We start from the raw sequence: 16,578 nt of genomic DNA, 5'->3' as shown, positions 1-16,578 counted from the left end.
GCAAACATTTTTGACTGGCCCAACATTAACGTTATGTATATTTTTACAAAGCGATGAAAAACAATTATTGTATTGTATCATTTTTGCAGAAATGAGCCGCGCCATGAGAAAACCAACATAGTGCATTTGCGACCAGCATGGATCCAGACCAGCCTGCGCATCCGCGCAGTCTGGTCAGGATCCATGCTGTTCGCTAACGGTTTCTCTGATTGCAATAGGCTTTGAAAGCGAACAGCATGGATCCTGACCAGACTGCGCGGATGCGCATGCTGGTCCGGATCCATGCTGGTCGCAAACGCACTATGTTGGTTCTCACATGACGCGGCTCAAATAATTCATCTAAATCATTCATTTTGTCTCGTTGTGATGTTGTCACTCTTAGGAGATGGTGTTTGTGTGCAATTTATTTCGAAATATTTTTGGCGATTCTGCCTTTGCGACCAGTACAGACCAAGATCAGTCTGCACATCAGTGCAGTTTGATTACGGTCTGCACTGTTTGCTATTCAGTCAGTTATTTTCAGTGAACACCCCTTTATATAGTAATTGGTACAGCCCTAATTGAATGATGGACCAGTTCATTATAGTCATTTAGCAGGGTAAAGGTTAGCAACTTAACGCCAATGTGTAGTGTATATCATATCATTGTTTTGAAACGGTTTCAGTTGCAAAAACTACCACACGGAAGCTTGAACATGTTGACTGAAGCCAAAGCGCAATCTTAAACTGCGGTGCATGTAAGGATGTGTAAACATTGAAACAGAAATTTTATTGGCGACAAACCAAAACGATGTGGAAAAAAAAACAAATACAAGGAACAGAAGAACACTCGGGTTAATTTGGCGATATTTTTCAGGGTATATTAAAATTATACATGCCTAGATTTTGTCTCAGAGCAGGAAGTTTTGGCTGACAGGTTTGTTTACGTGTGTTTTAGTTTTGCATATATATGAGTGCTTTATTTTATGTTTGGTTACAGATTACGAAAGAGTACAGGTAAAATGCAGAGTTCTTTTTTTTTAAACTTGTGACGCAACAGAATAAAGGGTATTTTTTAATTCTCTATATCAACATGAATGTCAAATCTTTACTGAATTTAAACTACCACATTCATTGCGTAAGTCGTGCCAGCTTCAGACACCGTTCTGCACTAATCTGCTGCTCATGCCAGAAAGGGCAGCTTGTCTTCTTTCAGATAAAGAGGTGACATTTTTGTCGACAAAAATTAGTTTATATATCATATGTCTTTCCAACTTATCGGTATATTATCACTTTCTAATAGGAATATAGAAAGCTGGGAAACTTAGACGACATGGTGATTTGTCGAGAATATTCAACATTTTGTAACGGAGAATTAAACAAAAACACACGTACAGATACGAGCAATATCGTGTTATGATTATTACAATTCTTTATTGCAATATAACTTTTATTTCCTCTACCATGTCTGCACGAGTTGTCTGTCCTTAATATCTGAAACAACGTGCCTAACAAAGTGTAAAACATTTTGTTTGTATAATATGTAAAAATATGTACAACTTTGTTTAGGTTACCGTGTGTTTTTTTGTCCCTTGTTACACTCAAAACTACCGCCAAAACCTTCACATCCATGTCAACAATATATGTTAATAAGAGTAGTTTAGGACAAGTAGATTTTTAAAATATCTCAACAGATTTCCTCCATTTGCTTTATGCCAAGCCAGACACCATAAAGAAAATAAAAGCAAACAATATGTATGTGCTAGGAAACACAAATTTCGAAATTTTGTCGACCTGTAAAGCTTTCTCTCTTTGGCCATATGCTGATGAGTCAAACGTTTTCTGGAAAGAAAACATAACAATTTTTAGAAACAGAAAAAATATATGCAAAACCGGTATGACCTTCAGCCTCTTATGTCGTCATTATTTCAATTTCATAAGAAGAATACAGTATTGCAAATAATGAGGGTCAAAGGGTATATAACTGACTTTGAAGTAATCTCAGACAATCCGAACATTGACAAGGTTGATTCAGAACACAATCTTTACCTGTTACAAAGACTACGAGATAGTCAATTGTATGTCACCCATGGTTTTCTTTGGCCATCAAGTTAAATTACAATACTATTCCTACAATACAAGCTCAAACTTTCTTTTCTGGTTTTATGTAATAAAGTTTCATGAAGGTTCGTGCTGGTGTCAATTTCTTGGAGCTCTTTATTTTTTACACTTTCGGTTAAACACTTTTTAAGGACTTAAACCCTCTATATCCTCTTTTATGTTATTCTATATTTGTCTGATTTTAAACAATTTCAGCTTTCTATGCCCAGTTTACAAGGTAAAAGAAATGTTTGTAATTAAGAAGTTTAAATAAGTCGTTATTTTGTTTTCAAAGTATAACGAGTGTGTATTTTTTTCACTATACTTATTTGTCTGGGAAATTAGAAAGTAATATTGATTTCAATCGCTGATCGAAACAAAATTTGTATAATATCACATCTATACACTAGAGTTCATTTAGAAAAGATTGTTTTCTTTTATCGTGAGCCATACTTACCTTGTCTTCGGAAACATTCTTCTTATTGTTCTTATATTTATTCTGTATTAGAACGTTGACACAGGCGAATTCAAGGAGAGAAGCAAACACGAACAGAAGACACACAAACATCCAAACATCAATCGATTTCACATAAGAAACTGGTGGCAGTGTTTGGTGTACGCCGGCACTTTGTGTCGTCATCGTAAGAACACACGTGACGCCAAGCGAGACACGTGCTGGTACTGCATCCGGATCAACCCAGAATGAGACCCAAGACAAAACCACTAGAAAGATACTTGGGATGAAGACTTGCAAGATATAGTAGCCAGTTTTCCTCGACAAATTTAGCTCAACTTTTAGTGTTGAAAATACACCCACTGAAAGAAAGTTTAGTAGAACGTATATGATAAAGGCGATATTGCTATTGACGTCAGAATCAAACAAAACAATTAATGTTTTCACACATAATGTATAAATGTTTTGTTTACTCTTGACTCTGCTATATTTTCGAATGTATGAGGTTATTGCGTTTTCAACATGTAATTTGTCATAATTTTGTGTTAACACAATTTTTACAAGTTGAACTCGCATTTAAATCTGGATAAACATACTACTTGAACTCGGAATGATTTGTAATGTGTGTAAATCAACGTGCCTATATCCATAATTATTGTCTGCTGTCACATAGAGACGTTAACATGCTCATGTGTTTATTTCCTGTTCTATTAGACGTCGGTATAAAATGTTGATTTCAGAAACATTTTCTGACTAATTTTATTGCATGGTTTGTTGGTGATCGGATAAGGGATATTCACTGGTTCGGAAATCCATATCGGCCGAGAGAGAAAAGCTTGAACCAAAAGTGGATTTCTGAGACAGTGTTTGACCCATACCTTACCGGCTACCATTTCCTTCAGTACTCTTATAATCTGACTCAATCAGACATTGTTAGTATCTCTGTAGCAGGCTGGAAATACTAGTATATCTTGCTGACTTATATTTAGGTATTGGCATACGACCTAATTACTTACTTTCCCGGTACTTTAAGTCATACTTAGACGTCACAGTTTCATCTTCTAGTAAAGTATACTGTGGCATCTTCAGATCGCTTATATTAATTGGGTTTGTACCGTGCCATTGTAGATTTATGTTGTCTGTTGTGTAGCCGACTGTTGTAAAATAAAATACAGCAATTAGGTTTCTTAGATTTGATTTTTGTTGTAATAGCAATTACATGTTCATAACAGATTAATTCTGAAACAGGTTTTCGGTTAAAACATAAAAACAGTCGAGAATCTATTAAAAATACGCAGTCGGGTCTCTATAAAATATTATATAGGTCTGTCAAAGGCATATACCGAATTTGATGAAAAGAACTTCATGTATAAAATTATTTGTTTCTTTCTATTTCTTTTATTTTCTTCAGTATACAAATGCAAAACCAGAAAGGAATTGCAACCATTCCCTTTGCTATTTATTATCATGTCTAGCTGTTCAGGAGAAACATGCTGGGATAATTGGTGTTTAGTCCAGTGTCGGATATTTAACTGTATTATTTCATTTATTACAACATAAACATGGGCATTATTTCGAGAAATCATCTTTTTACTCTAGAGTAAATCTGATCAGGTGACAGAAAATTGACTGTTGAAGACACTGACGAAAATCTTTGCTCTGAGAAAATGAATCTATATTAAACAGAACTGCCCATAACGTCTTAGTTTATTGCTTTAACATTTTATACCGTTGAGCCAGCCCTGTAATGAGATTATATACATAATCAATAAGGGAAATATGTCTGTATTAGATTCTTGACGAATCTTTGCCTTGGATTCCATGAACCGGAAAATCAACATTAGATGGCAAAAGGTCAAATGGTCAAGCCAAGACTCTTTGCTGCTAGTTAAATAGCCAGTCTAGTATCATATATATGTAAATATTTCAGTGCTTGTGCATGTATTGTTACACATTCATTCTTGGTCAAAAGATAGATACACATTTGCTTTAAAGTAATCTAGTTTAGTATGTATGCAAGTATAATTAAAAATACTTACAACTTTGAATGAAGAGAGGACATGTCTGAGCATCAAATGGATAGTAGTGTAAGGACATAATGCAAGTCAGCGTTAACGACAATCTGGAATTTGTATAAGACACACATTTTCAAAGAAATCAACATTGCATATTGTTTATATTTTCCAGAATTTATTTTGCCTTCGCTTGGCGAAGAAGTAGTTTATGCAATACATGTAGTATTAACGACAATAAGGGGCCACTGTGGCCGAAAGGTTAAGTCGCTGACTTCAAATCACTTGCCCTTCACCGATGTGGATTCTAGCCTTCTAGCCAATGTGACGTTGAATTCTTCATGTGAGGAAGCCTCCCAGCTTGCTTACGGAAGGTCGGTGGTTATACCCAGGTGCCGGCTCGTGATGCAATGATACACGGATGGGCATCTGGTCCTTCCTCTACCATCAAAGCTGATAAGTATGACCTATAATTGTGTCGATGCGGCGTTAATCCAACAAAAACAAACGATAAAGGGTAAGGGTAGATTTCCCGGAAGCACAGAGCACCCCAAACACAGCCATAGAGCCATGCATCGCAAAGTAGGTCCACAACAAAAAGAAGCTGTGACAGAAAACTATTGTAGATAGGTTGCTTCAAAAGTCCAGCAACAAGTACATTGTAATTATATGCAAAATACAGAAATATAGGGGGGAGCGTTAAGGGTAAATAAAAGGGTCGGGTGTTGGGGGGAAAGTGTAGCAATGATGAATATTCAACAATGGAAGCCACGTTCCTTAAACGCAGTCTCCCTACACCGTAAACCACAGCAGCGCAGACACGCAGGTACAAAAGACACACGCACGCACGCACGCACGCACGCACGCACACAACTAACATACACAGATAAACAAATAGCAAGTAAGGAAAAACAACACTGTGGGGCACCGCCCAATACACACACACGTACACACGCACACATGCACATACACACACGCACACTCACGCGCACACACATAAGCAAGAAAAAACAACAGTCCGGCACCGCCTAAGGACGATAAGGCACGATAACTTACACATAGTTAAAGGAGAGTGGAGGTGGGTGCAAATGCAAGGGAGCGCAAATGCAAGGGGAAGGGATGGGAGTGTGGGTAGTGAGGAGAAATAAGAAAGAAACGCAAACAACAAACAAGACAACATACGCAACACAAAATACGAGAAGGACAGAAAACAAGCTGAAAATAAGGGCCGTCGCATTGTCTTATAAAAAAGCAAAATTAACGACAATAAAAATGTTTTTATACGGTCAGAGGAACTCTATGGTCGTAAAAGCACACTCAGACAAGCCAGTTCCTAAGAAACCAACAATAAAGCACCAACCTTTAACATGCCGTATAATCTTTCATAACTATAAATGTTGAAACAATGACGACCGAATTTCGGTAAAACAACACAGTTTGCCATAATATTGCTACTGGTAGCCAACGAATATCGTTTATACTGTTTGATAAGCATTGATTGATAGGCAGGAAATATAATGACTAAAAGAACACCAGAAAACATAACCTGATACTGTTGACTACTGTCCCATTGCTGTAAATATGCATAAGTTCGTTTGTCGTTGGAACGGCGTGAACAAACGCTCGTTTTTCGTTTTCAAAAAAGATGTTTGGCTGCCATACTTTGTCAGTCTGCCTTGCATCAAGTTCAAGCTTCTTTGTCGAATTTGTAATTTCTCTGAAATCGAGACGAGCATCTCGCCACCACATACGCAGATATACATCTATAGAATATTCCTGTAAAGTTAAGTCAGTTACATGGTTAGTCAGTCTTTAATATACAAGCTTGTCCGACTAACTTAGTCTAGCTGTTTGCGAACAGACAGTTTGGTTCTTTAACGTGCCAAGTGTGTAGGGCCGATACACGCAAAGCCGTACTGACCTTTTACCTAGGTGGGAGACATTCAAGAGTTTCTCAGAAATTCAAAGTGCCTGAACTGGGTCTCGAACATCGGACCTCTAGAAAATCATTCAAGCATGTTACCACTAGACTATCATATACATGAACACTATTGCACCTCAATATGTAGTCCCATGACAAAGTTATCGTGCCGTGATTTCTATCATTATAACGAAAATTAAAAGTATTGCTCCTGGAATACAGACAAATTATGGCGCATGTGTGGAACTATGTTATTTCTTTTATCGAAGGATTATACCTAAACTAGCTCACCTAAATCTAACGGAACAGTCACAAAATATCCTTTAAAGCGGTTCTCCAGATAATGTACTTTTTTCAGAAACAGTGTGTATACTGGAGGTTTACTCAGAACTGGTAATAGCATAGCACAATTTTCTGACTTTTCCAGAACGTGTTGGAAACAGATTTGTCACTAGACAAAATATTGCAGCAAAACATAGTCTCTTACACAAAAGAAACGTAAAATGGTTTGGTTTGATTCCATTGCTATGAGGATTTCCGCAACAAGAATAAGAACCAGAATAAAGCAGGGTAATATTTCATTCCATTAACACAATGTATGTAAAATTAGGAGTGTTGTGAATCATCAAAGGAATAAACCCAAATATAATTTATGAGAAAATGATAAATAACAAGGATAAATATCCAGCAGAAAGGGCAATCTTCAAAGAATACTGCCTCCGCAAACCTTAATTCTATATAGTGCCAATGCAATTTACAATTCTTACATTTTTTTATTACGTATTTACTGTTATTGATAACCGTGAATTATGCTTTGAAAACTCCTCAAATGCTTGATATACTCAACATTTATTGACAAGCATACGAAAATACCTACCATCGCTACCTCATCAACAGAGTGCATGTTATGAATCATGATTTGAATAGTAACGTTGGTTGGAAAATCTGAAACAAGCATAAAAACTCAATTTTATCGATAAAGAAAACACATTGAAAGCTGAATGAACTACAAGGCAATGCTGAGGATGTACCACACTACGACTGGTGCTTAAGAATTTGGAAATGATTAAGATTAAATAACGTATGGATATAGTTTACTCCTCAACTGCGCAGCACTCATGCGTGTCGCTAGGGGCGGGAATGGCGTACAATTACGGGGTGGATTGTGGCATGGGTTTTCATTTCCCGTTCTAGGAATGGGTTTAAGTAGCAGCCTAAACGGCTTTCTTTCCAGGCCTTTAAATTTGCTCGATAATGGTTTTTAATTGTTTCATGTTTATCGGTGTTTCATCTGAAAAAGAAGAATACTTGACTTAAATGTTTACATTATAGATGGATTTTTTTAAACGACGTTGGTTAGATATAAATGAAACAGTATTGTGCAATATGACCCGGAGAGGAAGATGCCCCTATAATGCCTAACTTTTCTAAAGCTGCATTGAAATGAGTAAAATTTTACTTAGAAATTACCCTAGTTTTGTTGCTAATTACTTGGTTATGGCTCTTTCTTAAAAGATAGGGTTGTTAAGTATTTACCCTCATCCAATTCTGGAGCCGTATATGGATCATATCTCTTTTCATTCAGCAGGTATGCAGTGATATCCCGTCTGAAATTAAACAAAAAAAGAAACTCGTGCAAGAATTTAGATAATGGCATGACAAATACGTGACAAGTGCATGAGTGTGTGCCTGCGTGTGTGTTTTACGTCGTTTAAATGAATATGTTTCCACTAAACAAATTTCTGAAGGTTTTGTTTAGTTGGCTTTTGGACAATGATTGCTCTAAGTTCATTGATTCAATATATTATGTTTAAGGGAAAAGGCACTCCAGACAACTAAGACAAATAAAGAGGAAGAACTCTATCTTTTCTTGCAATTTTGACTTTACTATCATAATGTACAAATGTCACTGGGAACTGAAAAAAGCTAGGAAATCTATGAACAAAGTTCATTCAGTCACATTTAAATATCAAACAACGAGTGCTATTTCCATAATTCTCCCAAAGGCATTTAATGCTGACGCCGCATGTCCGACATTACAAAATAAATAATTAATCAGAATTTGTTAAATGATTGCAAAGTTACTAATAGAAGATTAGAAAGATGTTTGAAACTAATATTTTACAGACAAAATAACGAAATGGATCACATTACGTGTGTGTTCAGTTTAACGTCTTTTTCAACAACTTTTCAGTCATATAAACGACGGTGTCTACTTGTAGCAGTGAGCACAATGTCCAACTTTGTATTGCTGTCACACTGGAATATCACGCCGTAGACACGTGACATGATACCCCACCCGGTCACATTATACTGACACCGGGCTGACCAGTCTTAGCACTATCCTCTGGTGAGGAAGCTATTAGTAAAATTTTACGTCTTTGGTATATGTAGTAATTTGGGTCTAGTATACATTTAATATATTTACAGAATTTACTATGCTGGGGTACTGTTAGCGTTTTTATGACCTAAACGCACATGCTGCAGAACCTTGACAATAAAAAAGTATATGTACATACCTAAAAGCTTTTATTTTGCCTTGTTACGAATAAATTGCAAATATAAAAGTGTTACAATTTACTTGAGGTATGAATAGATAAAATTTATTCACAGTTGTGTAAAATAATATATTGAGTATAAACATACTTCTTCGTAAATGTCTGAAATCATTCGTCCTCCACCTCTGTTTCATGTGGGGAAGTTGGCAGTTACCTGCGGAGAACAGGTTTGTACTGGTACAGTATCCAGGACCACTGGTTAGGTTAACTGCCCGCCGATACATAACTGTTGAAAAACGGCGTTAAACCCAAAACACACAAATCTTCGTATTTAATGATCATATGAATAATACATATAATTGAGCCGCGCCATGCGCAAACCAACATAGTGCGTTTGCGACCAGCATGGATCCAGACCAGCCTGCGCATCCGCGCAGTCTGGTCAGGATCCATGCTATTCGCTTATGGTCTCCCTAATTGCAATAGTCTTTGAAAGCGAACATCATTGATCCTGACCAGACTGCGAGGATGCGCAGGCTGGTCTGGATCCATGCTGCTCGCAAAGCCACTATGTTGGTTTTCGCATGGCGCGGCTCAATTATATGTATTTGAAAACTGTCAAAAATGATACCTTGTGGTTTCTTGTGCGAATATTTCCAGCACAATCGAACATCCGAAAACATAAATATAAGGAATGGCATACAGGTCCATGTTATTTCTGTTTAAAACCAGAAGGAAACGTTACATTATTCTAATAAAACACAATAATTTCATATCAGATTAGAATATGAATAACATAAAGTTCTGCTAAGAATTATCAGTAACCGCATGAATATTTAATGACTCACACAGTTGCCGGCTTTGGCAATATTTTACAATACAGACTGCGTTATTTTGTAGATCATTATATACTCATATATGTAGAAACATTGGGGGCTATTCAAAAAATTGTGACAAAGAGGTTTTTGTATCTTTGAACTGAAATCATGAAGATTTATTTTGTCAAGTGTAAAGAAGGTATTTTTGCTAGGAAATTAACATGGACGTACACTTGCATGGTTTTTGGCTTATACAAGTTATCTGGACTAGATGGTTAAAGTTTATTAGTGTTATTGATTTTATTGTAATTTTAAAATGCAGCTGTGAAAAAAAAATGTTGTACATGATTTCAGAGTATTACTTTCAATATCACATATGAATTGATTAAATAATACATTCTTCTGTCTAAATCAATATTTAGATTTCAAAACTTTGAAAAGTATATAAGAAAGCAATTATCGAAAATAGAATTTGACAAGAAATTGACACCTGTTATGTGCAACGGCCACATTCTAAACAAAGGCATCATGGATCTCTAGTAAATCTGCATGTTCACATCAAATGTTTTCTACGATATTGAACTTTATTAAATCATGATTTTTTTTAAAAACATCAAGATACATGTATACTTCGAAAATTTGGTCAAATCATTAGGGTTATGTGGTTATTTTTTGCTAGACGAATTTGGAAAAACATTGATATCAATCAAGTTTTCAGAAATGGAGTCTATAATTATGAAAATCACAATTTTGAAAAAAATAAACAAAGTAGAGTTTAAGGAATGTAAATTCACATACATGCATTGTCTATAAAATGTATAAATACGCGTGCAATATTTTAAGATACTATCATATAGAGATCGGCAAACGATAAGCTGAATTTATGACATATGTCGGATTTTTTTTCACATGTCAACATTTTTGGTCTTACATAAATGTATTTAATTTGGAGAAAGACTGAAACGTTTTCTGATTTATTAATAAACACAGATGTTGCCATTCATTCGTTGCTTGATTTTACATTGACATGTGCCGGATCTGGTCAATACGACTTTACGCCTTCAAATTAATACACTCTTACTAACCACTGAAAACCTTGCAGTTAATTTATGATATTTGTGTTAATTAAATAGTTAAATCAATAATGTTAATTTTAGAATAATTTGAACGCAGTTTTTGCAAATTTATTACTCTAGCGGCTATCCCCAACAATGTGTTGATGTAGAAATGCAGACATAGTAGAAAATAGTTTTTTAATACAAAACAGTTCCTAAGCAACACAATATACATGCGTAGAAAGAAAATTTTGATTGTGGCTGTAGAATGGCGATTTATATTCAAACTGGGTAATATTAGTTTTCATCTTCAGTCAAACTTATCTATGAAACATTGTTCTTTTTATCATAGCAAAAATAGACACAGTCATGCATATTGCTTCATTACTGAAAATCGCGCCTTTATATAAATTTATGAATGACCCTCGTAGTTGGTGAATTTAGCTTGCAAAGGTTACGAGACCGGGAGAAGCTTTTGTATCATTACAGCATATTATTTTATCTTAACATTACTACTGAGTACACATTACTCATCAATAGAAAGATTGACTTATTACTCTATAACTAGAATTCTGTGACTAAATACTTTTACATAATAAGTGCAAATTGCACATAATAGGCGGTCTTTTCTGTCTATCATTTGTACATTTCAGTCTGAACTTAAATTCATTCGTGTAAACATCTTTGCAATACTTGTGTCATTTCAGCAGACGATCAATCTCTTGGGTAGTTAAGGATTACCAGTCTCCTCCGTCATATTCTCACGGCAGGGATGGATTTATACAAACTCCCGGCAGCGATTATCTCCACTAGCTTTACAATTAATCACTGCGTCACAAATACCACATGAACACTTCGTCATATTCTCACGGTAGGGATGGATTCACACAAACTTCCAGCAGCGATTATCTCCCCTAGCGTCACATTAATCATTGCGTCACAAATACCACATGAATATTATATGATCGTAGGAAAGAAATTCAATTATTTACTTATTTTGGATCATAATAGGCTTGAAATCTCTTAAAATGTTGAAAAACGATTTCAATTAATAAAATCTTATACGAAATGATGAAATGATCAATTTATCAATTCGCTGTAAAGGGAGACCACCGTGTATTAAAGCTGAACAGAATAGAACAGAACAGAACTGAACAGAAAAAATATTTCCAATTTGTACATATACAGTCACAGTATTTATTTTATACCCAAGAAACAGAAACTGGAAGTAGATTCGGTATATTACGTTGGTTAGTCAAATGTTTGGTCTGACATGATCATGCTGATAAATATTTAAATCACTGTATTATCGTACTTGATCATTTGATCATTATTTTTATATCATTGAATCATTAGCTTGTCAGCGTTATTTTCGAAAATTTTCCAGATTTATAAAACCTTTTACTATGTAATTGATAAGTGCTCCAACTAATTCATGTAAATGTTTGAAGTATTACAGTTGCATACTTTTAAGATAAAAGTTTTTGATCAACACATTACATAGTTTAACTATGCTAGTTTGGAAGTTTGTATCACTTATTATCTATTGACACAGATTTTTTTTTAATACAGACAAAATCTTAAGGATTACGTTTCATTTGATCTTTTTACTTGCCACAACAGCTAAAATGTATCATTCTGACATTTTTTCAGCTGATAAATAGTAATGACAAAATAATGTTGTTAGAATACACAATAAAACTTTTTATAAGTACAATAATTGCAAGCCTAAAAATACTAAAAATAACTTACAATATTGTATGACAATTGTTCTCTTTCTGTTGGTCACCTAAAACATCATTTTTTGAGGTGGAATACATAAATGTATTTAATTTAGAGAAATACTAAAACGTTTCCTGATTTATTAATAAACACAGATGTTGCCATTCATTCGTTGCTTGATTCTATATTTCCATATGCCGGATCTGGTCAATATGACGTTACGCCTTCAAATTAATACACTCTTACTACCTACTGAAAACCTTGCAGTTAATTTATGATATTTGTGTTAATTAAATAGTTAAATCAATAATGTTAATTTCAGAATAATTTGAACGCAGTTTTTGCAAATTTATTACTCTAGTGGCTATTCCCAACAATGTGTTGATGTTGAAATGTAGACATAGTAGAAAATAGTTTTTAAGTACAGTTTCCTGTACAAAACAGTTCCTAAGCAACACAGTATACATGCGTAGAAAGAAAATTTTGATTGTGCAGGCACGTGTCCAGGTGGGGGGCCAGGGGGCCCGGCCCCCCCCCCCCCCCCCCTGGCTGCCTAGTTACGATTTTTATTACTATGGGCCCCTCAATTAACAAATTTATACACCAGCGCAACTGGCTTGATTTGACAGCAATACACAGGCTAAAGAGCCATAAAGCCGTGTCCGGTAGTGGAAGTTAGCCCCAGGCATGTCACAGCTAAAAGTTTATCTGTGCATGCTTCATTGATTGCTTGATCGGTACATGTACTTGATTGGGTAGTGGAGAAACTATTATGTTTTTTACTCTTTGGAAGTGTTATAAAATGATCAGAACATTGTTGGTTTTGTTAAGTAAATCTTAAAATGAATCTGAAAATTGAAACATTGTGATGGTTGAATTTTGTTTCTACATTAAGGCACATTCCCCAAATTTATTAAATTGATAGATATTTATCCTATCTTTTTATTTTACAACAATTATGAATTTGAAACTACTGTATCAATTTTACTCTTTTGGGTCTAATAACCTTACTTAAAAACTCTCATAGTTTTAAAAGTAGTTTCTCAGTAAATCTCACAAAACGCATCTAAAACTCGTTACTTATGAGGGGGTTTATACATAAAAATATCATTTAATATGTGCTGTGATGTTATAGTTTGTACAGTCAAAGAAGTATAAAATACACATCTATTTATTTTTATAGATCTTTGGTACAGTTAAGAGTTCATTGTCATTTGAAATCTATGATGTAAATAGTAATTGGCATAATACTTCGTTTGTTTTGTTGGAAATCTAAAAACATTTGGCCATTTTGCAAATAGGATACCCTTAATAATTAGACTAGCCACTAGTTTCTATGATTTTTTTCTCTTTTTTATGTTCATAGAGACAAAAGCCAGTCTATTCTAGAGATTTTCTAAGAGGACTGATGTTAAAATTGTAATATTGGACATAGTATACAGACTGGCTCAGTTCACTACATGAAATCATAAAAATGTGGAAAAAAAATTATCATAGTCTAGGAGCTAGTCTTCTTAATAATCATCTTAAAACTTCAACATTTTTTTCAACTGGGTATCATACAGAAAAATAAGTCCATACACTGTGACTGTACAATCATACATATATTGAAAAAAGCTTGATGAAATGATTAAAAAGTAGACTTTTCCTTAAATATATGATACATTCATGCATCCTTAAAGGTGTTTCAGGTCGCAGGAAAATGCATCTATTCATGTGCCATATTAAAAAAATTTCGCAATCGGGAGGGAATACCCCTCCCGAACCCACCCCAGGTTGGGCCCCCCAGCAAACAAATCCTGCACACGGGCCTGTTGTGGCTGTAAAATGGCGATTATATTCAAATTGAGTATTATCAGTTTTCATCTTCAGTCAAACTTATCTAGGAAAAATAATTGATTGCAAAAATAGACACAGTCATTCAAATTGCTTCATTATTGAAAAATGCCCCTGTATGTAAATTTTTGAATGGCCCTCGTAGTTGGTGAATTTAGCTGGCAAAGGTTACGAGACGGAGACATTTTTGTATCATTACAGCACATTATTTTATCTTAACATTACTACTGAGTACACATTACTCATCAATAGAAAGATTGACTTATTACTCTATAACTAGGATTCTGTGAACAAGTACTATTCAATAATAAGTGCAAATTGACCATAAAGGGCGGTTCTTTCAGGCTATCAAATGTATATTTCAGTCTGAACTTAGATTCATTCGGGAAAATATATTTGCAATAGTGCCATTTCGGATGTTTCAGCGGACGACCAGTCTCTTGGGTAATTAAGGATTACCAGTTTCATTCTTGTTCATATCCTCACAGTAGGCATGGATTTATACAGCGATTATCTACCCTGGTGTCACATTAATCACTGCGTCACAAATACCACATGATTATTATATGCCCATTGAAAAGAAATTCAATTATTTACTTATTTTCAACATTTTTTTTTATTCTATCACCCACAATAAACTTGAAATCTCCTAAAATGCTCATAAACGATCTCAATGACTAAAATTTAATACGAAATTATAGAAAAGAAAACTTAATTAAAAGGTTAAGGAAACATTAAGGGTAGCTTTCAAACTGTTTTATATTGATCAGAAACATGACTGCTCTGCCTACTACACAAGCCAGTCGTTAAACAAAAATAAAACACTCAACTAATTTAATAAATACGATTGTAATACAATTGTGTGACAGAGTAAATACCCGTTTGGGATAAACGTGTAAATGTCAGGCACAGAGGTCAGTCACGAGCTTTACTTAAAGAGATGTCAAAACCATGATATTCTGATTTTTAATTTTTTACCATTTTTAGCTGTTTTAAGGGAAATAACAATATTTCCGTATAGATAGATTAAAAACTGGTTAACCGAAAACTTAATTGAAAGGACACAAAATGCTGTTGTACAAAAACATCTGAACTACAAAGAATGGATTTCAAAAATCACTGACTGTAAAACCTGAATATTTAGTGTTCTAGCGCATACCAATGTTCCCTGGTGTGACTCTAAAGCACTCTAGAGTATTCCAAGGGCACTCAATTTGCATGTGGTATTTATTTACATGTTAGAATAAAACAAAATGTTTAATTTGTAAATGAAACTAGTGATATATAGAGTGAGGTGGTTCATGTTAACTGATGGTTTGTAGTGCACGTTTGAATATAGAACCATTCGCAAATAATCAAAAGACGGTCTTTTTATACCCACTGTCATAATTAACAAGTTAAAAAGAGCTTTGTAAATGAAACTATACTTGCAGAAAAACATTGCTGACCATTCTGTGAACATCTCGTCAAAATATGTCAATCAAAGAGTTTCACAATTTTAAATTCTAGGTGAAGAGAGGTACCACGTACTAATCAGTGCCAAGATCTTACTAAGAATAAAATACAAAAGGTTATTGGTGAACTTAATATCAAATCCTGTAAGCTCACGGTCTCCACTGTTCACTATTCAGTCAGTAATTTTTAGTGAACATCCCTTTGAATGATAAGTGGTACTGCCTAAATTAAATGATGGACCAGTCCATTTTAGAAATTTAACAGGGTAAATGTTATTAAAACTCTCTCTGCCACAAGGTATTTTTCCATAAAATGGAAATAGGCAATTGATAGATCGCTTTTGAAGAAAGTGGCACTTGAACTTGAGTTTGTAAACTATATATCAGTAAGTAACTTCACATTTCTTCCTACGTTCATTGAGAAAAATGTCCTCCACACACGTAATAGGTATTGATGTCCTTCCCAAGAACCATCCTGCTTTGGTATTTTCATTCGTGCGAGTTGGTATTGCTTAGACCTGAGAAGAACTTGCTTGACGGAATGGAAAGAGAAGTGATAACGGCTCTGATTGCAGTTGCTCTCAGTGTAGCTATTGTCACTGCAGATCATGATATACTTCTTGGTGTACTTCAAAGCCACTTTAGAGTCTGTGATAAGGCGTTAAGTTGGGCTGACTCCTACTTAAGACCAAACAGCTAGCAGGTGAGTGTAAATTAAGCGTCATCTTCT

The 16,578-nt window shown here is 34.9% G+C and overlaps 1 protein-coding gene across 1 annotated transcript; it reads right to left on the bottom strand.

Moving 5' to 3' along the window:
* Positions 1–1,392: 1,392 nt before the first annotated feature.
* On the bottom strand, positions 1,393–9,823 carry LOC123558970 (glycine receptor subunit alpha-2-like). The gene is made up of 8 exons (XM_045350795.2): positions 9,595–9,823; positions 8,002–8,072; positions 7,343–7,410; positions 6,091–6,320; positions 4,572–4,654; positions 3,549–3,686; positions 2,536–2,894; positions 1,393–1,820 (listed from the first exon to the last, which is right to left on the bottom strand). Exons 1-8 carry the CDS (start codon positions 9,672–9,674, stop codon positions 1,689–1,691), a joined length of 1,161 nt encoding a protein of 386 aa, XP_045206730.2. The 5' UTR covers positions 9,675–9,823; the 3' UTR covers positions 1,393–1,688.
* Positions 9,824–16,578: the final 6,755 nt, after the last annotated feature.

The sequence above is a fragment of the Mercenaria mercenaria genome, chromosome 5 (assembly GCF_021730395.1).
Source record: "Mercenaria mercenaria strain notata chromosome 5, MADL_Memer_1, whole genome shotgun sequence".
Taxonomy (NCBI): domain Eukaryota; kingdom Metazoa; phylum Mollusca; class Bivalvia; order Venerida; family Veneridae; genus Mercenaria; species Mercenaria mercenaria.
This window is presented reverse-complemented; position numbering and strand designations above follow the sequence as displayed.